Genomic DNA, 23,234 nt, shown 5'->3' with positions numbered 1-23,234 from the left:
GGGGGCATGCAACATTAATGGTGAGGCAGCCGTAATGGCTCCGCATAAACTGGCTGCGCGCAGCTCATCATATAACACAGACCCGCATAATATACCTACACTAAGTTCATATAACACAGACCGACACAATATAGCTACACCAAGTTCATACAACACAGACCCACACAATATAGCTACACCCAGCCTAATACAGACTTATATAATCTAGCTACACCCAGCCTAACACAGACCCGCATAATATACCTACACTAAGTTCATACAACACAGACCCACACAATAAAGCTACACCAAGTTCATACAACACAGACCCACACAATATACCTACACTAAGTTCATACAACACAGACCCACACAATATAGCTACACCCAGCCTAACACAGACCCACACAATATACCTACACTAAGTTCATACAACACAGACCCACACAATATAGCTACACCCAGCCTAACACAGACCCACACAATATACCTACACTAAGTTCATACAACACAGACCCACACAATAAAGCTACACCAAGTTCATACAACACAGACCCACACAATATAGCTACACCCAGCCTAACACAGAACTGCACAATATAGCTTCACCAAGAAGTTCATATAAAACAGACCCTCATAATATAGCTACGTTCATACAACACAGACCCTCACAATATAGCTACGTTCATACAACACAGACCCTCACAATATAGCTACGTTCATACAACACAGACCCGCAAGATCTAGCTACACCCAGCCTAACAGACCCACAAGATCGAGCTACACCCCAGCCTAACACAGAGCTATATGATCTTGCTACACCCAGCTTATCATATAACACGGACTCACACAATCTAAACAAAGCAATAACTTCATATAAAACAGAAAGACCGACAAACTAGCTACAGTGCTACACCCGACTTATCATCTATTATATAAGGAAGACCCACACAATCTAGCTACACAAATTCTTTCATATGTTACAGAACAACATAAACCAACTACGTCCGGCATAACGCAAACCCATTTTATAACACAGGCCCACACACTCTACCTACACTAAGAATGTCATAAACCACAGACCCACACAATCTACCTACACGACCCACACACTCTACCTACACGACCCACACTCTCTACCTACACGACCCACACTCTACCTACACGACCCACACACTCTACCTACACGAAGAATGTCATAAACCACAGACCCACACAATCTACCTACACGACCCACACACTCTACCTACACGACCCACACACTCTACCTACACGACCCACACACTCTACCTACACGAAGAATGTCATAAACCACAGACCCACACACTCTACCTACACGACCCACACATTCTACCTACACGACCCACACTCTACCTACACGACCCACACACTCTACCTACACGACCCACACAATCTACCTACACGACCCACACACTCTACCTACACGACCCACACATTCTACCTACACGACCCACACTCTACCTACACGACCCACACACTCTACCTACACGACCCACACACTCTACCTACACGACCCACACTCTACCTACACGACCCACACACTCTACCTACACGACCCACACACTCTACCTACACGACCCACACATTCTACCTACACGACCCACACTCTACCTACACGACCCACACACTCTACCTACACGACCCACACACTCTACCTACACGACCCACACTCTACCTACACGAAGAATGTTATAAACCACAGACCCACACAATCTACCTACACCAAGAACTAAAACAAGACCCACACTAACTTGCTACATTCGGTCTATCATATAAGGTAAAACGAACAGACAGCAACTGTAGCCATGGTAGCCATGACGTCACGCCACGTGCAGTAATGGCGGGAGGGGATCAGATTACGTGTAGAACTGATTTGTAAATGACGGAGAGCTACTATAGCCAAGTCCAGGAACTTTCCTAGCAGACCCCAGTAATCCTTATATACACACCAGTAATGATAGGAAACGTCAGTAAGGCTCGTTCAACTCGAGTGGTCTCGATGACACGGACGCTTGGAGAACTCAAACATGATATAACTTATCAACTTATACATTATAACTTATCAACTTATATATCAGTTTAACGTATTCGTATCAACAAAGTTGGTGTTCTATGTGTCGAACTATTTATTGTTTCCGATGCGTAAATTTGTCTTTGTTGTTGTGTAGCTGCTGTTTTATATTTGTCAACAATGTTTGTATTTTTGTACGCGTGTTGTGGACCAAGTCCATTCTTGATTACAATATGATTGCGAGGGTTACTTTTGAAATGTTAAACGAGATGAAGTTTTTAGATTGTAATTTTCAGTGTTTTTGTACACATGGAGACTAAGTATTTATGACACAGATGTGAACAAGTCACTTTGTTACCACACGAATTGATAGGCTGACCAACGTATAAAAATAAACCATTTGTCCGGATCAAAGGCAACTCTAGCGTTGTTCTTCACATTCTAAAAGACAGCAGCACATCTGGCTTTGTGGCTTTAAGTAGAATAAGATGGTGACTGTAAAGCTACTGTTGTTCTATAGCTGTGCTACTATTGTTCTATTGCTGTGCTACTGTTGTTCTATTGCTGTGCTACTGTTGTTCTACTGTCTATCAACTGCTGGGCTCTTTTGTTAAGCTGAGAACACTCACTGAGTTCACCAGTAACGTTTTCGATCGGGCGATCAGGTTTCAATTACTAGAATGTAAAGGAAACAACCAGACCTCTCGAATATCTCGTTACCATGGAAACTATCAAACCACTCTAAATATCTCATCGCCATGGAAACCACCAGACCTCTCCAATATCTCGCTACCATGGAAACCACAAGACACCTCTAATATCTCGTTACCATGAAAACTATCAAACCGCTCTAAATATCTCGTTGCCATGGAAACCACCAGACCACTCTAGATATCTCGTTACGACAAGCGTGTTAAAACTGTTCCACTGTTGTATTGTTTAGCAAGAAAATTTTAGATTGTGGTCTTCCTGCGAGAAAGATGTCAGGTTTGACAAACCTCGACCCGTTTCCGATGAAGGGTTTGACAAACTCCGACCTGTTTCCGATGATGGGTTTGACAAACCCCGACCCGTTTCCGATGATGGGTTTGACAAACCCCGACCCGTTTCCGATGATAGGTTTGACAAACCCCGACCCGTTTCCGATGATGGGTTTGACAAACCCCGACCCGTTTCCGATGATGGGTTTGACAAACCCCGACCCGTTTCCGATGATGGGTTTGACAAACCCCGACCCGTTTCCGATGATGGGTTTGACAAACCCCGACCCGTTTCCGATGATGGGTTTGACAAACCCCGACCCGTTTCCGATGATAGGTTTGACAAACCCCGACCCGTTTCCGATGATGGGTTTGACAAACCCCGACCCGTTTCCGATGATGGGTTTGACAAACCCCGACCCGTTTCCGATGATGGGTTTGACAAACCCCGACCCGTTTCCGATGATGGGTTTGACAAATCCAGACCCGTTTCCGATGATGGGTTTGACAAACCCCGACCCGTTTCCGATGATAGGTTTGACAAACCCCGACCCGTTTCCGATGATGGGTTTGACAAACCCCGACCCGTTTCCGATGATGGGTTTGACAAACCCCGACCCGTTTCCGATGATGGGTTTGACAAACCCCGACCCGTTTCCGATGATAGGTTTGACAAACCCCGACCCGTTTCCGATGATGGGTTTGACAAACCCCGACCCGTTTCCGATGATGGGTTTGACAAACCCCGACCCGTTTCCGATGATGGGTTTGACAAACCCCGACCCGTTTCCGATGATGGGTTTGACAAACCCCGACCCGTTTCCGATGATGGGTTTGACAAACCCCGACCCGTTTCCGATGATGGGTTTGACAAACCCCGACCCGTTTCCGATGATGGGTTTGACAAACCCCGACCCGTTTCCGATGATGGGTTTGACAAACCCCGACCCATTTCCGATGATGGGTTTGACAAACCCCGACCCGTTTCCGATGATGGGTTTGACAAACCCCGACCCGTTTCCGATGATGGGTTTGACAAACCCCGACCCGTTTCCGATGATAGGTTTGACAAACCCCGACCCATTTCCGATGTCAGGTTTGACAAACCCCGACCCGTTTCCGATGATGGGTTTGACAAACCCCGACCCGTTTCCGATGATGGGTTTGACAAACCCCGACCCGTTTCCGATGATGGGTTTGACAAACCCCGACCCGTTTCCGATGATGGGTTTGACAAATCCAGACCCGTTTCCGATGATGGGTTTGACAAACCCCGACCCGTTTCCGATGATGGGTTGGACAAACCCCGACCCGTTTCCGATGATGGGTTGGACAAACCCCGACCCGTTTCCGATGATGGGTTTGACAAACCCCGACCCATTTCCGATGATGGGTTTGACAAACCCCGACCCGTTTCCGATGATGGGTTTGACAAACCCCGACCCATTTCCGATGATAGGTTTGACAAACCCCGACCCGTTTCCGATGATGGGTTTGACAAACCCCGACCCGTTTCCGATGATGGGTTTGACAAACCCCGACCCATTTCCGATGATGGGTTGGACAAACCCCGACCCGTTTCCGATGATGGGTTGGACAAACCCCGACCCGTTTCCGATGATGGGTTGGACAAACCTCGACCCGTTTCCGATGATGGGTTGGACAAACCCCGACCCGTTTCCGATGATGGGTTTGACAAACCCCGACCCGTTTCCGATGATGGGTTTGACAAACCCCGACCCGTTTCCGATGATGGGTTTGACAAACCCCGACCCGTTTCCGATGGTGGGTTTGACAAACCCCGACCCGTTTCCGATGATGGGATAGTCCCATCGATTGTCTCCGATGTCCGGAATGAGCGAGCCGCAATTTGCGCAGTAGGTACCTTCGCGTAACGGCACCTCTGAACTACTGTATTATTTAATTATAGGGCCGAATTTATACGCCAATTCAATTGACGGCCTGAATCGATAATTTTATAGCAATAATTCGTGGCAAAGCAATATGACAACAGTACAGGAGGCGTGTTTACAGGACTACTTCCGCCTGTTTCTAGCTACTGAGGGCCACTGAGGTACTCAACAGCCAGAGCCAAGGTAGCAAGGACCGGCGACAACATGCTCAGATGGGGCAAGGCTTCAAGTGCAGCCTGCCCCTGCGCATGCGGGGCAGACCCCCCAAACTATACAGCACAGTCAACAGAACTGTAAACTTGGAACTACATGCACTGACGACGATCTACGTGAGGCCAACCAGACTGCCCGTCAGTGGTTACAGCCGTGGAGCGGCAAGATATGATGATGACTGAGGTACCAGGCGATTCTGTCCATCTCTGTTAAACAATAAACCAGAATAGAAAACGTCATCCGTCACAGATCTCTATTGTCATCATCTACGGACTTTTGGTCCTTGTGTTTATCTGTTGGATTCGCACTGTTCGATGGGAGAGAGCAGAGAAAGGCGAGCAGACAGCAGAGACTCAAACTGGCCAGAACAGAACAGAACAGGACAGGACAGAACAGAACAGGACAGAACAGGACAGGACAGCAAGGGACAGAAATGGACAGAACAGAACAGGATTAAACAGGACAGATCAGGACAGAACAGTGCAGAACAGAACAGAACATATCAGAACAGGATTGAACAGGACAGAAAAGGACAGAACAGGACAGTAAGGGACAGAACAGAACAGGACAGGACAGAAAAGGACAGGACAGAACAGGACAGAACAGGACAGAAAAGGACAGAACAGGACAGGACAGAACAGAACAGGAAGGGCCAGAACAGGACAGAACAGGACAGGACAGAACAGGACAGAACAGAACAGGAGGGGAATGTCCTCAGAAGCGTCTGTGGTTCATTTCTTATAACGACAGATCGGAGGGGGTTAATCGAAGTTCTTCGATGACACTTAAATGACAATTTTATTGTGAAATGAATTTTTCCCGAGATGGCTATTTATTGCTGCAGTAACAATTTTTCGTTAGTCATTCATTGATTGATCTCATTGATCATCAAAGAGTCTAGCCAAAATGCACCCCATCAACATGATGGTTGACCACGTGACCACTGACAGTTGTACAAATCGTCCCGCCCCTTTTGTGTGACGATAACTATTCAATAACTAACGCTTAACTAAAGGTTACATGGACTTTTCACTCCCAAGCGAGGGTGCATGTGTCACGGACGTCCCCTAGCGGCGTGCATTGAAAGTTCATATTATAATTGTGCATCATATAGCTCCCCGAGTGAATAAGGCCACCTGTATCACGACCGCCCCCTGGCGGCGTGTCTGCAATGTTCATATCAGTTGTGTCGTCCCAAAGCCACTCTCTTTTGTCTCTCTGTGTGTGTGTGTGTATGTGTGTGCGCGTGTGTGTGTGTGTGTGTGTGTGTGTTGGACAACAAGATAACTCAAGAATTGCTGTCAGGATTGGTTTCATACTTGGTAGGTTGTGACAAAAACTGGAAATGAATAGATTTTAAGTCCCTCTTATGGCTTTCCTGGGTACTGCAGGAAACGTCCGTTTCTAGTGTTCTGGACAAGCCATGGTCACAATGTTTGGGTGGTAGATAGCTCTTGTGCTTGGGAAGAAGTGACATAGATTTGGACCACCTAGCATTAAATTTTGGAACTGCAGGGGCGATTAGGTTAAAATCTTTTAAAGAGGATAACTGAAGAAAGGAACAGCGGATTTTCATGATTTAGGACATGTTATGGGTAATCTTGACAGAGATGGACTTAATTTGCATAATCAACGAAGCTCTATAATTTCAGTGTTTTCCATCATAGGACTAGTGTGCAGGTCTGACGGCTGTAAACAAAATATTGAGGACCTGTGAGGAATGATAAATGTACAGGTCTGACGGAGCTACAGAAATCCTGCGGACCTGTGAGGAATGACAAAACTGCAGGTCTGACGGCTGTACAGAAATCCTGCGGACCTGTGAGGAATGATAAAACTGCAGGTCTGACGGAGGTGCAGAAATCCTGCGGACCTGTGAGGAATGACAAAACTGCAGGTCTGACGGAGGTGTAGAATCCTGCGGACCTGTGAGGAATGATCAAACTGCAGGTCTGAGGCTTATCGGTTATTTCCACCCACGCTCATCACATCGGGTCGGTTAAGGTTAAATTCGCTGCAATGACGTCATGGTTGCCATGGAGATGCTGAATGACGTTATCTCGACGGGAGGACTCGGCATGACGTACCAGCTCATACGTGCGTTACTCCGACAGGAAGTGACGATGACGAGAGTTGCCGTTAAGTCGGATTTTATCGAGTGTCTTGACTACAGATTATATGTATCTACATGCACTATGCTTCATAGGAAAAGTCCAGAATGCCATCACAGGAAATGGGATTCCAACCCCACAATACAACACATCTCCCATCTACACTGCATTTAATTGATGTTACTTAACCCTCATACACCGAACGGGGTCATTTTTGACCCCAGGCGTGGATTTTGATGTGCCATTTGAAAATTTTTGTTTGGAAAAAAAATTCCTTCCGTGACTTTGTCAGTAGAAATCTATTCTAACCTCTTCTTATTTTCTAGGGAGATTGGCACAATACTGTTGACAATATAGAGGAAAGTCTGGAGTGATTCCACTGGGGTCATTTCTGACCCCAGCAAAAACAATGTGCTGTTTTTGAGACCTGCCCTCTGTAACTCTTAAAGTACTTCTTGTATCACCACCAAATTTTCAGAGGATAATGCACATGTGAATTAATATCATCATGATAAATTTTGTGTCATTACGACGTAATATGACGTCATTATGACGTTTTTATGTGACTCTATCCGCCATCTTGGATTTTGACCGATGACGTCATGAAATCAGCATTAAATATTAATGTTAAATTATGAAAGTTAAATTGGATTACATATAAGATGATAACAGAAAATATATGTGGTCTACCAACAATTTCTCGACACGTCATTGTTTGAACTGAAATTAGCAGATTTTGTAAGATATGCCTGTCAAAACCCGTTGCCATGGCAACACGAAAAACGATTAACTTACTTAATTAATTTGAATTTTTTGTTAAGGACATTCTATGAAAATTCACCATGTTTGGTGGCTCTGACGTAAGCCGTTAAGGAGTTACGCAACATAAAATTTGGCGTGGGCCTAAAAAATCCTCTACCGGTCTAAATAGGAATAGTTCAAAACATGGTCCTTCTGATCTTTTGGCATGAATTATCATAATGAACTGGAATTATTCATACCTAAACAAGCCAAAACATTCCTCTTACATTGATGAAGCAATGTACGGATAACAATCGGCGATAAAAGTGAAAAGGGAGATTTCACTGAACAAAACATTTTGGGGTCATTTTTGACTCCGTTCAGTCATTTTAGTCGCAAAAAAGGGTTCGGGTGTATGAGGGTTAAGCACAATGTTCCTTTCGGGGGAGGGGGGCAGTATCAACCTGCCAATACTGAGACATCCTGTTAGTATCAGAAATGTACCGTCCCTCTCAGTTGTTAGAGGTGTTTCCCGGATACAAGTGCACCGTCCCTGTCCGCCTGCTGCGGTACGGTAGTCAGCACCGCCTGTAGCTAACATCCAGGGCAGACCGGGGCGGGCCTTACGGCAGGGAGCGCAGGATCCACCGCAGAGCCGTGCCGGGCTGTTCGGCACATCCAGGGCAGACCGGGGCGGGCCATACGGCAGGGAGCGCAGGGTCCACCGCAGAACCGTGCCGAGCTGTTCGGCACATCCACGGCAGACCGGGGCGGGCCTTACGGCAGGGAGCGCAGGGTCCACCGCAGAACCGTGCCGGGCTGTACGGCACACCCAGGGCAGACCGGGGCGGGCCTTACGGCAGGGAGCGCAGGGTCCACCGCAGAACCGTGCCGGGCTGTTCGGCACATCCACGGCAGACCGGGGCGGGCCTTACGGCAGGGAGCGCAGGATCCACCGCAGAGCCGTGCCGGGCTGTTCGGCACATCCACGGCAGACCGGGGCGGGCCTTACGGCAGGGAGCGCGGGGTCCACCGCAGAGCCGTGCCGGGCATTACGGCACATCCTGGGCAGACCGGGGCGGGCCTTACGGCAGGGAGCGCAGGATCCACCGCAGAGCCGTGCCGGGCTGTTCGGCACATCCACGGCAGACCGGGCCGGGCCTTACGGCAGGGAGCGCGGGGTCCACCGCAGAACCGAGCCGGGCTGTTCGGCACATCCACGGCAGACCGGGGCGGGCCTTACGGCAGGGAGCGCGGGGTCCACCGCAGAGCCGTGCCGGGCATTACGGCACATCCTGGGCAGACCGGGGCGGGCCTTACGGCAGGGAGCGCAGGATCCACCGCAGAGCCGTGCCGGGCTGTACGGCACATCCAGGGCAGACCGGGACGGGCCTTACGGCAGGGAGCGCAGGGTCCACCGCAGAACCGAAGGGTGAGTCCCAGCTTCACCTGGTCGCCAAACATGTCTGCGTCTGTCCCCTGGCATCAGTCCTCGCCAGTCACACAGGGCGGTTACGAGGTTCGCAGATGACGAGTCTGCAGTTTAAGCAAACGTCAGGTGAGTCTGCTCAGTCTGGACAGTTGTTCTCTCTAGAACAGGACGATAAGAACAGGGGAACAGGACGGTAAGAACAGGGGAACAGGACGATAAGAACAGGGGAACAGGACGATAACAGGATGACTACAGGTATGCCGCACCTGTCGCGACGTGAATGCCGGGGGGGGGGGCGTGTATGCCAGGGGGGGGGGGGGGTGATGAAGCAGCGATCTTTCACTCTGATATCTTCTTGGCCGTGTCACGTGATTTACATGGAGGACTTCCGACGGGGCACCGACGTCACACCGAGTAATGGCTGCGTATCTACTGAGCAATCTTTACTCATGAGACTAATTTTTCTCGACATGTTAACAGCAAAACTGATAACGGTGCATTTGTGTGCAAGCCTGTGCCCGTGAATACATTGTGCACACTGATGAACATGTATGCAAGCCTGTGCCTGGGCCTGTGCCTGGGCCTGTGCCTGTGCCCGTGAATACATGGTACGGAATGGAGAACCTGTGTGGAAGCCTGTGCCTCTGCATGGTGCGTAATAGCGGGTCTATGTGCGATCCTGTGAATGGTGCATAATGGAACATGCACGTCATGCAGGGCTGATAGTGTCATACACTCGGCAGGAAGCCAGCCGCACATTTGCTGCCCTGCCTCCAGAATCCAGATACAAGCCCGGTGTGAATAAGTGGAAACGTTACTAACCGCTTTTCTAATGGCTGCATTGCGGTAATCGCGATAATTTGCAGTCGTGATTTCATTACACTTTTCCACTCGGAGAACCCGCAGGAGGGCCTGCATGGAGGGCAGTCATTACGAATTATGCCAAATTTTCGCCACCGATTACGAATTACGTTGAATTCTCAGAGCTGATTACGAATTTAATACGTAAAATCATGAGCCTTTCCAACCGACTTCAACACTTTGCCTGCAAGATTCAACTATCAAGTTCTGCGTCAAAACTATTGATTTTACATGACTGTATGTTGCATGCTGAATTTTGCGGACACCTCCTTGCATTTAACGTATGACTGATGATGACCAAATCTAAACTAACGTGACGTCACACACAATGACTTCTGTATCAAATGGAGTCTAACCTGTTTGTTTACTTATAATGATACGCTGATTTTTGTCGGCTGCCTACGAATTGCAAACTACGGCGAAGGCCGAAAAGGCCTGAATACGCCTAATGAAAAAGAGCATGCAGGCCCTCCGGAAGGTCGCTTCCACTCCACTAGAGAAGTCAAGGTTAAAGGCCAAATTGAAAGCTTGAACTCTTCCGCAGGTCAGCTAGTTGCCTTATGTCCCTTTAACTTCGCATGGCCCTATTAGATTGTAAGGTCTCTGGCGGCAAAGGCTGACATTAGTCTCAGCAAGGTGCTGATGTCTCCAGCCAGGTCCACGGGCGGCGCCCGCAGGATGCCTGTGGGAAAATTGTTGACGAGGAGCTCAGACTAGTCCGTAGTAAAGAACACCTTTTTTCTCACAATGGAGCCACCATCGATTCGGCGTCACAACAAACGTTAGCCATCGTGGAAAACAATGGCGGCCCGCCTCAGTAAAGGGACAGAACAGCGGCGAAGATGGGTGAGTGAGAGCGAGAGTGAGAGTGAGTCATGTGACTGCCCCTCCCGAAGATTTTTCACTAAACAATGGTCATATGATTAAAACAGCTCTGAATCTGTATGGTCGGCAATTGCTACTCATCTTCAGCAACACTTCCGGGATCTTCCAGTAACGTCTGGATACGCCGTGGGTTCGAAACAGAAAAACCTGAAAGGTAAAATGCTCGCTGAAGCCAAGCCTTACCTTCTGGGACTACAGATCCCATGTAAGGAATGGATAATGGAGCAGCACATCAATCATCACAGAAGCCATAGCAACCGTCAATCATCACAGAAGCCATAGCAACCGTCGCTGATGCACAGAGTCAAGTGCAGACGTCGACACGTTGTCAACGCAGAAACGTTTATTTTCACGAAGAATGGACATGTACAAAATGTGATTTGCGAAATTTGGCCGTGATCTTCCCACCCCTTACCCCAGTCTCTCTTGTCGGCTGAAACAAATCTGAAAAAAATTGGCCATATTGGTTGACTAATTTGCAAGAAGAGTTAGCTGATCGACTTGGAGATCGTTGCGGTCGGCTAGCTCTTCCGCTAAATTGTTCACCGCGTCGGCGAGTTTCTTCTATTTTTAGCAAGCAAAGGGCTCTGGTGGAGACACGGTTGCAGGCATAGCCACTTTGTCATGAGTCATGATGTTATGTTATGTGCATATTTGTAAAACTAGATGAGCAACGAAAGTACGTTCACAGATTGATGAGCGGCGGTAATCCACGATCCGTCACCTGTGCGGTAGTCATCTCCTGAAGACGTTCTGGCCGCGAGGCAACGTAAGAAGCACCAGATCCTTCAAGTCATTATTCTGCATGATAAGATTTAGAGCTATCCTTAAGAATCACCAGTTCCTTCGAGTCATTATTCTGCACGATAAGAAAGATTTAGAGCTACCCTTAAGAAGCACCAGCTCCTTGAAGTCATTATTCTGCATGATAAGATTTAGAGCTACCCTTAAGAAGCACCAGCTCCTTGAAGTCATTATTCTGCATGATAAGATTTAGAGCTATCCTTAAGAAGCACCAGTTCCTTCGAGTCATTATTCTGCACGATAAGAAAGATTTAGAGCTACCCTTAAGAAGCACCAGCTCCTTGAAGTCATTATTCTTCATGATAAGAAAGATTTAGAGCTACCCTTAAGAAGCACCAGCTCCTTCAAGTCATTAGTCTGCATGATAAGAAAGATTTAGAGGTACCCTTAAGAAGCACCAGCTCCTTGAAGTCATTTTTCTGCATGATAAGATTTAGAGCTTCCCTTAAGAAGCACCAGCTCCTTCAAGTCATTATTCTGCATGATAAGAAAGATCTAGAGCTACCCTGGAAGGTTTTCATGACGATGGCGGATGTTCCTTTTAAGGATAAACGCACTGCGCCCCCCCCCCCCCCGGCAAAGTTCTGCACAACAAAAGGGCGGCTTCAGTCATCAATAAAATTGTATATCAGTTGTCTAAGAACTGGGAAGTGGCGGTGATACGTAACTTTGCTCGCCCATTTTAGCTTCAGTTTCAATAACATGCCGTCTGTTAACACATCCACATCCAGAGAAAGTCTTGCTCACCTCAGCATTCGTCTTCCATAAGATTGTAATCTCCGCGGATGACGTATGCTTTCACCTAAAGCCCAGCCGGCCCCTGATGCAGCTAGGCGCCGATTCAGCTGCACTGCCATCAATTATAGCAGACATCAAATCATCAAATCACGATTGTCGCAACTCGACATCACGCCCGGTAATTTAGCCCCAGTTTCGGGAGCACGGTTTTGCTGTTTTGTACATTTTCTTGAATTCTGATGAGATTTAAAATTTCTTATTTATTCATTTCTTACGTTTAGATAAACATTTTTGTGGAAAGCAGTCTTGTCGTATGTGTCAACCTTCAGGCCCAGTGTTTTAGAAGAATCAATCGTCTGCAAGATATAGCACATATTACAACAACATTTCACAACCCTGAAGACATGACAACAAGACATCACAAGCCTGAAGACATAACACGTCCCTGGTGGGCCCTAAGATGCTCCGGTCCGTCCGTCTTCCGACCTGATGAAACGGAGCTGACCTGGCAGGCTTTCAGCGGGCGGAGTGATTCAGCGCGGCGGTTAGAGTGGTGACTTACGGCGCTTTGGATATACGGGGGGGGGGGGGGAATGTGTTTTCCTGCGCCGCAGTTTGATCCTATCTTTTTTCTTCAAAGAAACATCAAATAATACAATTGCAAAGAAATGGACGAAGACAAAGTGACGGCGGACTCAAGTTGTACACAACTTATATTCTCGCCGCCACTTGCACATTGTAGAAAATAGAATATTTGACAAGGCACTAAAAACGTGTGAATGGTAAATTAACAAATACCTAGTTTAAACGAAAGTCCGGCCTCCCCTCGCAGAAAAAAACAAGCAAAAAAGGACATGCATACCTAAAAACTTTTGTTTCCGTGATGTAGTCTTATGTGGCTAACATTATTTTACAGTTGATGCAAGAAGCACAGAGCAAACTACCACGTAGAATGAAAAGCCCTTTAACGTTGTCAGAGAGGATGTTGAAATGAACTGTGTGTCCAAGAATTTAAGAAAGCTTGCCGAAGAGAACTGAACGCTGGTAAGTATATGTAGGGCAGTGTAATAGGTCCTATGTAGTGAGAATGGCAGTGTAATTGGTCCTATGTAGTGAGAATGGCAGTGTAATAGGTCCTATGTAGTGAGAATGCTCCTACTGCGCTTGATGGCAACCAGCTCCACTTTACCATGATATAGTTCTAGGAAAGTGCGAATTTTTGAAGGCATCAATCCTTGGTTGATAATTTCGGCTCTTGAAGGCATCAATATTTTTTGTTCTTGTCTGAGCCGGCATGAGATACTTGGTAGTTGGTACATTAACAAGATCATTCATGTTCTGAAGCATAATCTGGACATCTACAACATAATGTTTTTCATAGTTCTTCGTGCAGAATCCGGCAGTTTGGTCCTGCACCCTCTCCGGACAAATAGAAATCAAGGTTCGACAGACATGAAAACTGACCAATTGAATAAGAGACCGGACAGAACGATGCAGGAGTACAATTCTTCCATTCTGATACTTGGGGGGGGGGGGGGGTAATTAAGAGAACGTAATGGAAATCAGACGAATCCGCCATCCCGCAACAGGCACTACGTAATTACTGACACAAACAATGCACCAGATGCGTTTAGCACCAGAGACATGTGTTTGCCTGTCTGTGGATGGTGTTTAGCACCAGAGACATGTGTTTGCCTGTGTGTGGATGGTGTTTAGCACCAGAGACATGTGTTTGCCTGTGTGTGGATGGTGTTTAGCACCAGAGACATGTGTTTGCCTGTGTGTGGATGGTGTTTAGCACCAGAGACATGTGTTTGCCTGTGTGTGGATGGTGTTTAGCACCAGAGACATGTGTTTGCCTGTGTGTGGATGGTGTTTAGCACCAGCCACATTTGTTTGCCTGTGTGCGCATGGTGTTTAACACCAGAGACATGTGTTTGTCTGTGTGTGGATGTGTTTAGCACCAGAGATATGTGTTTGCTTGTGTGTGGATGGTGTTTAGCACCAGAGACATGTGTTTGCCTGTGTGTGGATGGTGTTTAGCACCAGAGACATGTGTTTGCCTGTGTGTGGATGGTGTTTAGCACCAGAGACATGTGTTTGCCTGTGTGTGGATGGTGTTTAGCACCAGAGACATGTGTTTGCCTGTGTGTGGATGGTGTTTAGCACCAGAGACATGTGTTTGCCTGTGTGTGGATGGTGTTTAGCACCAGAGACATGTGTTTGCCTGTGTGTGGATGGTGTTTAGCACCAGAGACATGTGTTTGCCTGTGTGTGGATGGTGTTTAGCACCAGAGACATGTGTTTGCCTGTGTGTGGATGGTGTTTAGCACCAGAGACATGTGTTTGCCTGTGTGTGGATGGTGTTTAGCACCAGCCACATGTGTTTGCCTGTGTGTGGATGGTGTTTAACACCAGAGACATGTGTTTGTCTGTGTGTGGATGTGTTTAGCACCAGAGATATGTGTTTGCTTGTGTGTGGATGGTGTTTAGCACCAGAGACATGTGTTTGCCTGTGTGTGGATGGTGTTTAGCACCAGAGACATGTGTTTGCCTGTCTGTGGATGGTGTTTAGCACCAGAGACATGTGTTTGCCTGTGTGTGGATGGTGTTTAGCACCAGAGACATGTGTTTGCCTGTGTGTGGATGGTGTTTAGCACCAGAGACATGTGTTTGCCTGTGTGTGGATGGTGTTTAGCACCAGCCACATGTGTTTGCCTGTGTGTGGATGGTGTTTAACACCAGAGACATGTGTTTGTCTGTGTGTGGATGTGTTTAGCACCAGAGATATGTGTTTGCTTGTGTGTGGATGGTGTTTAGCACCAGAGACATGTGTTTGCCTGTGTGTGGATGGTGTTTAGCACCAGAGACATGTGTTTGCCTGTGTGTGGATGGTGTTTAGCACCAGAGACATGTGTTTGCCTGTGTGTGGATGGTGTTTAGCACCAGAGACATGTGTTTGCCTGTGTGTGGATGGTGTTTAGCACCAGCCACATGTGTTTGCCTGTGTGTGGATGGTGTTTAGCACCAGCCACATGTGTTTGCCTGTGTGTGGATGGTGTTTAGCACCAGAGACATGTGTTTGCCTGTGTGTGGATGGTGTTTAGCACCAGAGACATGTGTTTGCCTGTGTGTGGATGGTGTTTAGCACCAGAGACATGTGTTTGCCTGTGTGTGGATGGTGTTTAGCACCAGAGACATGTGTTTGCCTGTGTGTGGATGGTGTTTAGCACCAGAGACATGTGTCTGCCTGTGTGTGGATGGTGTTTAGCACCAGAGACATGTGTTTGCCTGTGTGTGGATAGTGTTTAGCACCAGAGACATGTGTTTGCCTGTGTGTGGATGGTGTTTAGCACCAGCCACATGTGTTTGCCTGTGTGTGGATGGTGTTTAACACCAGAGACATGTGTTTGTCTGTGTGTGGATGTGTTTAGCACCAGAGATATGTGTTTGCTTGTGTGTGGATGGTGTTTAGCACCAGAGACATGTGTTTGCCTGTGTGTGGATGGTGTTTAGCACCAGAGACATGTGTTTGCCTGTGTGTGGATGGTGTTTAGCACCAGAGACATGTGTTTGCCTGTGTGTGGATGGTGTTTAGCACCAGAGACATGTGTTTGCCTGTGTGTGGATGGTGTTTAGCACCAGCCACATGTGTTTGCCTGTGTGCGCATGGTGTTTAACACCAGAGACATGTGTTTGTCTGTGTGTGGATGTGTTTAGCACCAGAGATATGTGTTTGCCTGTGTGTGGATGGTGTTTAGCACCAGAGACATGTGTTTACCTTGCCTGTCTGTGGATGTGTTTAGCACCAGAAACACGTGTTTGCCTGTGTGTGGATGGTGTTTAGCACCAGAGACATGTGTTTGCCATTGTGCGGATCAGTTTCCAAGCAGATCCATCGGTGGCAGGTAGTATCCATGGACTGAAACAATATCCATTTGCCACCGGGGCAAACATTTTTCGGTCCATGGATACTGCCTGCCTGGATCTACAACTATTTTGAAGGGGTGGGTCGAAGGGGCGTCGCGTGATGGAGACATTTAAGTTGAAAATGTGCATGATGGCTATCATTTGTTTCCATGGTCGGAGTCTAACAGTGTGCCTGTTTCCTATGCCCTCCAGCCCCTAGGTCTTCACTAGCAGTTGCTACCCAACATGGTGCGCTGGTCCAGCGTCGTGGTCATCGCTCTAGTAGCGGCCTCCCAGGATGGAGTCTTCGGCGCCAAACTCAACCAGCGCCGCAGCCTGTCTGCACAGCTCCCGGTGAAGCGGCTCCGGCATGTCCGCGGGAAGAACGCGACCATGGTGCACTCCAAGCTGCCTCCGCTGCAGAATAAACCTGGCCAGGTGAAGGACGGTCACGTGACGGTGAATGACGTTGGCAGAGCGGAGAGTCCACAAAAGGAGAAACAAAAGGACTTACCCCAGAACAAATCACGTGACTCACGCCCTGGCCAATCACGCGATGTATACGTAGAAGCGACCAACACGGACACGAAGGAGCAGCTGATCTCCAAGGAGACGTGCACAAGCCCGCGTTGCCAGGTGACGCCGTTCTGCTCCTATAACCACTCGGAGATAAGCTGCTCATGCGCAGAAGAGGGAGAGAATGAAACCGAGGCTGAGGTGAACTGCACGCTGTACAACCTTGCCGCCATCTTTGACGTGTTCCATGAGGACGCCACGGTGACATCAGTGTGCGTGGAGACGCGGCTGCTGTCCGTGTACGAGCTGGACTGCCACATCAAGGGCGTGGGGGGGCTGACCTACGTCATCCGGGTGGACCGGTGGGGGGAGGCGACGCCCGGGGGGTTAGCGGAACTGGCGCCGGGGTGGGAGGAAGCGAAACACCGGGGGCAAGGCATGGAGCACCTGACCGCATGTCTGCTGCAGTTACAGTTACAGTCGCAGGAGGTCCTCATCAAGGACGACTGGACGGATTCGACGCTGAAGACTGCAATTACAATTGCGGGGATCATCATCAGCGTCTTCATGATCATCTTTATCTTCTACTCCTGCAGTGCGCTCTGACGGCGCCGTCCCTGCTCGATGTTTTCCGCAGCCTGAACCACCGACCCTCGGTGCACATGACGGTGTCCGCCCGAGGAACTGGCAGCCCTGGCCCGGTGGGGTCAGCTACGGGCAGGAGGGGGACCGGAAACAACTCTAACAGCGAGAAACAAGCTGCTCGGGCAGAAAGACGCCGTGTGCTAACCAGCCCTCTAGTCCACATCTACAAGTCAACGTCACTTTAGCGCGGCGGTCCCGCTGGGTTCAGTAGCCTGGAAGCCAGCCGGGCCAAGACCAGAGAGCTGTGAATTCCTTACCTGAAAACCAGACTGTTGGCACAAGCCAGTTGTTCGGCTCCAGGACGGCAGACAATGTTCCTCGGGTGCATGTTGGTCATTGAGCCGAGGATCTGGCCTGTGTAGGCCCTGTGTAGATGCGGCCTGTGTAGGCCCTATGTAGACCCTATGTAGACCCTGTGTAGGCCCTGTGTAAATGCGGCCTGTGTAGACCCTGTGTAGATGCGGCCTGTCCCTGTGTAGATGCGGCCTGTCCCTGTGTAGATGTGGCCTTTCCCTGTGTAGATGCGGCCTGTCCCTGTGTAGATGCGGCCTGTCCCTGTGTAGATGTGGCCTTTCCCTGTGTAGATGCGGCCTGTCCCTGTGTAGATGCGGCCTGTCCCTGTGTAGATGCGGCCTGTCCCTGTGTAGATGCGGCCTGTCCCTGTGTAGATGCGGCCTGTCCCTGTGTAGATGCAGTCTGGCTTTCAGGGGACGAATTCACATGACTGTCACGTGACCTGGGCATGCAGATTGACGTCAGAGGGCGGATTAGCGAAGTAGCGATTTTCTGCTGTGTGAGTCGCGTGCTTACATCACCATGTACTGTCTCTGCGCACGCGCTGGCTGTATCCGTCTGCTGACCAGAGGACAACACAGAAGACAGGCGTGACGTCATGGGCGCATAGCTCATGCGCCTAGACTTACGTTGCACAGACGCTTCGGCGCCCTTTCGTAAAACAAATGTTTGTCAGGATATCTATTTACAGCCTTAAATCTACAGCCCCCTTAAGTGATGTGATTGTGACACATGGAAGACCATTCTCCCACACACAGCTTTCCCTCGGCAGCCTATACAAACTTTCTACCGGGAAATACTCTGCCAAACGGGGGGGGGGGGGGGTGGGGGCGGAGTAGTCAACAGAAAACCTTAATCAACACAACGCACATTCAGGACCCTGACGGCCACTCTGAATTCAACTCATACCTCACGCCACTCCACTCCAGCAACGAAAACAGAACAAACTGAATGGATTTCAGAGATGAAAATAAGCGTGTGGCTTATAGAGATTTACATTTTGATACATGTGCAGTGTCAGTCTCCTAAAACGTGGGTGATGGAAATTGGAATCTGATTGCACGTTAACTGAACACACCCCCCTGTACTTCTGACGGACTCCCAAGGGTGTGGTCATCTTGAAATCAACTCAGTCGCTCAGAAATATCTGAATCAAACTCATTCAACAAAAAATATGAGTTTGTTATGAAACCACTTGACTTGCATTACCTTTTGACTCCCCCTCGTACTTTAGGATTGGCACTTCAACCTCCAGACACTGCTTGATGGCAGAGACGTATTTCAACGTTTCAGGACAGGCGGAGCAAGAAGCCTGTGTTATATGGGCTGGGGCTAGTGCAATATGTGAACGTGCTCCGATGGAGTCTTCCATAGCGGCCGCTTGACCGGCGTTGTTGGTGTTTTCATCGGCGCCAGTTTTTGAGACCTACATTTACGGGAGTTACACCCCGACGCCCATGTTTTGGCCGCGATGTCTTTTCCAAGGTTCCCTTTTCCCTGATCACTCACTGTATTAACCTTGTGGACAGGTCCGGATCAATTTTGCCTCATGAAGCAGGAACCACACGCAGCGTCCTACAGTCTTTTCCGCGTCTTCTCAAGTATCGAAAGTACAGAATCTGTATTTAAGGTATTCAGAATTTGTCTGATCTTTGTATGGAGGCGACATAGAATATCGACCGAATACACGTAGACACTATCACCCTCTCGCAAAACGAACAGGATTTCTGTACATCCACAGCCCCCGATCCAGCACCAAATCAATAAAAAATATAGCCTGATTGGATTGTGTACAATAAGGCGAGCTCGTTGATATTTAGACCCAAGACGCTCCGAAAGTGGAAACCTCACCCCGGTTCAGCAGAGTATCGTCCCGTCGGGTTTGCACAGGCGGCCGCAAGAAAGCTTCCGCCAGGGGGCGCTTTGGCATCAGTACTAAAGTGTAAGGCCTGAGGCTATTGGCAGGATCATCCTGTCAGCAGTAGAAACATTTGCACTGCTGACAGGATCATCCCGTCAGTAGCCACTTCCAAATGTAAGTTCATGCTTCCACGTCACCGTTCTGTCCGACATGGATGTAGGTGTCGTAAACCGATGAAGTATGTCGCGAAACCAGTCTAACACATCGTAGGTGTCGTAAAAACTGCATTAGGCCGTAAACCGACTGTCGGTGTTGTAACACGCTGCGTCATGTCGGACAATAGACTGTCGCGAACAGCCGCTATGATGTTGTCATGGAGACATTGACGCGTCATCAAATTGTTCCAAGAACATCAGTATCCCACTGCAGTACGACGTCTGGTCGCTAGAGATGTGCCAACACAGTATGCACAGCGGTGTGCCATAAGGATCTATCTTTATCAGGACATAGAATGTGCAAGTGCCCTAGGGTTTAATGTCACTAGGACGTAGGGTGGCGTAAATGTGCTCAAGCTGATGTCACTGGAGTGGTGTTAATGTGCTATCGGAGTGGTGTAAATGTGCCGTCAGACTGAGAGTTGTGTAAATGTGCCGTCAGAGTTGTGTAAATGTGCCATCGGAGTGGTGTAAATGTGCCGTCAGAGTTGTGTAAATGTGCCGTCAGAGTTGTGTAAATGTGTCATAGGGGCTTATGTCGCTAGGACATAGAGTGCCGTAAATGTGCATTATGGTCACTTGGATGTTTAGGGCAAGTTTACGTGCCAAAGGAACCCATTATTGCCAGAAGAGCGTGTCCATTACTGTACACCGTGTGATCAGCAGAAGGTCAGAAGAGCCACACATACATAGGGGGCCACTCATACATAGGGAGCCACACATATATAGATCTGCGCAAGTTAGATCTTTGCAAGTTGGATCTGTTCAAGTTAGATCTGTGTAAGTTGGTTCTGTATAAGTGAGATCTATGTATGTTAGATCTGTGCAAGTTAGATCTGTGCAAGTTAGATCTGTGCAAGTTAGATCTGTGCAAGTTAGACTTGTGTAAGTTAGATCTGTGCAAGTTAGACTTGTGTAAGTTAGATCTATGTAAGTTAAATCTGTGCGGGTGAGATCTGTGTAAATTAGATCTGTGCAAGTTAGACCAGCTATATTGTAGGCTCGTGACGAACAGTCGAGCATCCATGTGGTTTCCTCAACACGACTTGAGTTATTGTCGCCTGACACGAGGCTTTGGTTCAATCATGAATCATGGTCCTTGTATCTGGCAACAGTCATCAATACCACACGACACACAGATGGGAGATTCCTGAAAAAGACACCGTGACATTTTGTCGTCTTTCATGCCGAGATGTAGATAAATGTCACGTTTTATGATCAACAATGATATACTTAGGCATGTCATATAACACATGATATAACAGCGCCAACTGCTGATAGATGATGTGCTCTTTATTTGACATTTTTCCATTCAAAGTCCAGCAGGAAGAAGAATAGTCTAATGTCAGAGGGATGGAGAAAGATAGTTAATATTTCAGAGGGAATCTGAGTCTTCTTTCCACCTCAGTCCGAGCTAACGTGACTTAACCTGGACCCTAGCCCCCAGATCCTCCCGGAAATCTCCCTACTTTGGTTTTAGAGAGGCCATGACGTCCCAGCTGAGTTTAGATGACGACGTCTCGGAAGTATCATCCTAAATCATGAAATAGTGACGGAAACCTTCATTATGAACATGCTCCACACAGCAGCATAAAGTAATTAGTGTGTTTTGTTTTTGTTGATTTCCCTGGTGGTTTTCCGGGGAGGTGTTCATGGCGTCTGTAACATCAGATGTCGAGAGGAACATGTATCAAATACGACGTGCTGCTGTGGAAATGAACCAAGAGCAACACAAAACATACTTTCAATACTTCCGTCCTTCCCCGTTTCCATGCCAACCCAGCTGACCTGCCTCAGTTCCCAACCACATCTGCAGTCGAAGTGAGACGTCGCTTCCCGCCCGGAACCCGGCTGCTGTGTGATGGCGGGTAATGGGATTATGGAAACGACAGAAACTGCAGAAAACAACTTCCACTGACGCAGAGGAACTATCAAATGGCTCAGGTTAGGCTCAATTGTCCAAACTCCTGGACAAGGAAGACTCTTACAGGGTTGGACAACTTCTAGAAATAATCAACTTGCCCTATAGGACAAGGGCATAATGGTTAGTGGGACCCCTTTCACAGGAACAAAATTTCTACCTTGAAACATACTGAAGAAAAAGTCCCATTTCTTCCATTTTCGAACAAAATAAAAAAAAAAACTATTCTGCTGCAACAAAATTTTGACCATGAATCTGATCATTTTGCGGTGTTATCAAGATATCAAGACAATCCACCCAGACACTCCAATCCAATATAGTTATTTTGTTTATGCACAGGCACAGACACACACACACGCACAGACACACAAACAGACACACACACACACATCCACGCACACACACATCCACACACACACACACACACACACACAAACACACGCATGTACACACACACACACATACATACACACATACACACACAGGTACGCGCACCCGAAAACATAACCTTCTTGGCAAAGGTAATGAAGTGTCGCGAGAGTTGGTTAATGTAAACAAAGATGGCGATAAAGATATGGCAGAACGTAGAAATGGTGGACACAAAAATAACACCCTCAACGTTATCAATCATACAAAAGTTATTCTTTTGTATGATTTGTTGATTTGTTATGATTTGTTTTGTTATGTTATGTTATGTTAGGGCTCCCTAGGAAATCAGTTCCTAAGGGAACTGAAAGGAACACCCTAAAGATTGATAAATGAATAGATAAATAAAGCTGCTGCTTTATTTCCCATTGAGGTAAAGATGAGGGCATTGTAATGCATTTTCTGGCAACTGGACATACTAGTACGTTTGAAGGGCATCACGAATAAGACAATCAATGAATCAAGTATCCAATAGCTTTGTCCGAAACACCGATACACTTGGGTTTCCAATTTCTCTCTTTTATTTTTTAATGTAAAGAGCCAGACTGTCCCGACCGGCCCGGCTCAGGACGCCTAATCAGCGCTTTAGCGTGCCCGAGAATCGTGCAAATGGACTTGCCCGACCCTGTCTAATTTCGAGTTATCCAGTATGTGCTGCGTCTGATCTGTGTCCCATCCATCGCTCCGAACTATAAACTACAAACACTCGTACAGCGATCCAGCGGACAGGAACGAGTGAGTCAATCGTTACATGAAGA

The 23,234-nt window shown here is 47.9% G+C and overlaps 1 protein-coding gene across 2 annotated transcripts; it reads left to right on the top strand.

Annotated features, from left to right (window-relative positions):
• The first annotated feature begins 9,288 nt into the window (after positions 1-9,288).
• Positions 9,289-18,876, top strand: LOC136447830 (uncharacterized). Of its 2 annotated transcripts, none has more exons than XM_066446915.1 (2): positions 9,289-9,401; positions 16,812-18,876. In XM_066446915.1, exon 2 carries the CDS (start codon positions 16,845-16,847, stop codon positions 17,718-17,720), a length of 876 nt encoding a protein of 291 aa, XP_066303012.1. In that variant the 5' UTR covers positions 9,289-9,401; positions 16,812-16,844; the 3' UTR covers positions 17,721-18,876. The 2 variants fall into 2 exon arrangements, with proteins under 2 accessions (XP_066303012.1, XP_066303013.1); XM_066446916.1 differs by having other exon boundaries at positions 9,350-9,527.
• The last annotated feature ends 4,358 nt before the right edge of the window (positions 18,877-23,234 follow it).

Source organism: Branchiostoma lanceolatum, chromosome 13 (genome assembly GCF_035083965.1).
Source record: "Branchiostoma lanceolatum isolate klBraLanc5 chromosome 13, klBraLanc5.hap2, whole genome shotgun sequence".
NCBI classification, from domain to species: domain Eukaryota; kingdom Metazoa; phylum Chordata; class Leptocardii; order Amphioxiformes; family Branchiostomatidae; genus Branchiostoma; species Branchiostoma lanceolatum.
Note: the sequence above shows the minus strand (reverse complement) of the source record. Positions and strands in the feature narration are given on the sequence as shown.

What these genes read in the sequence shown, in the direction of transcription:
- LOC136447830 (XM_066446915.1), top strand. Translation starts at nt 16,845, where the DNA reads ATGGTGCGCTGGTCCAGCGTCGTGGTCATCGCTCTAGTAGCGGCCTCC.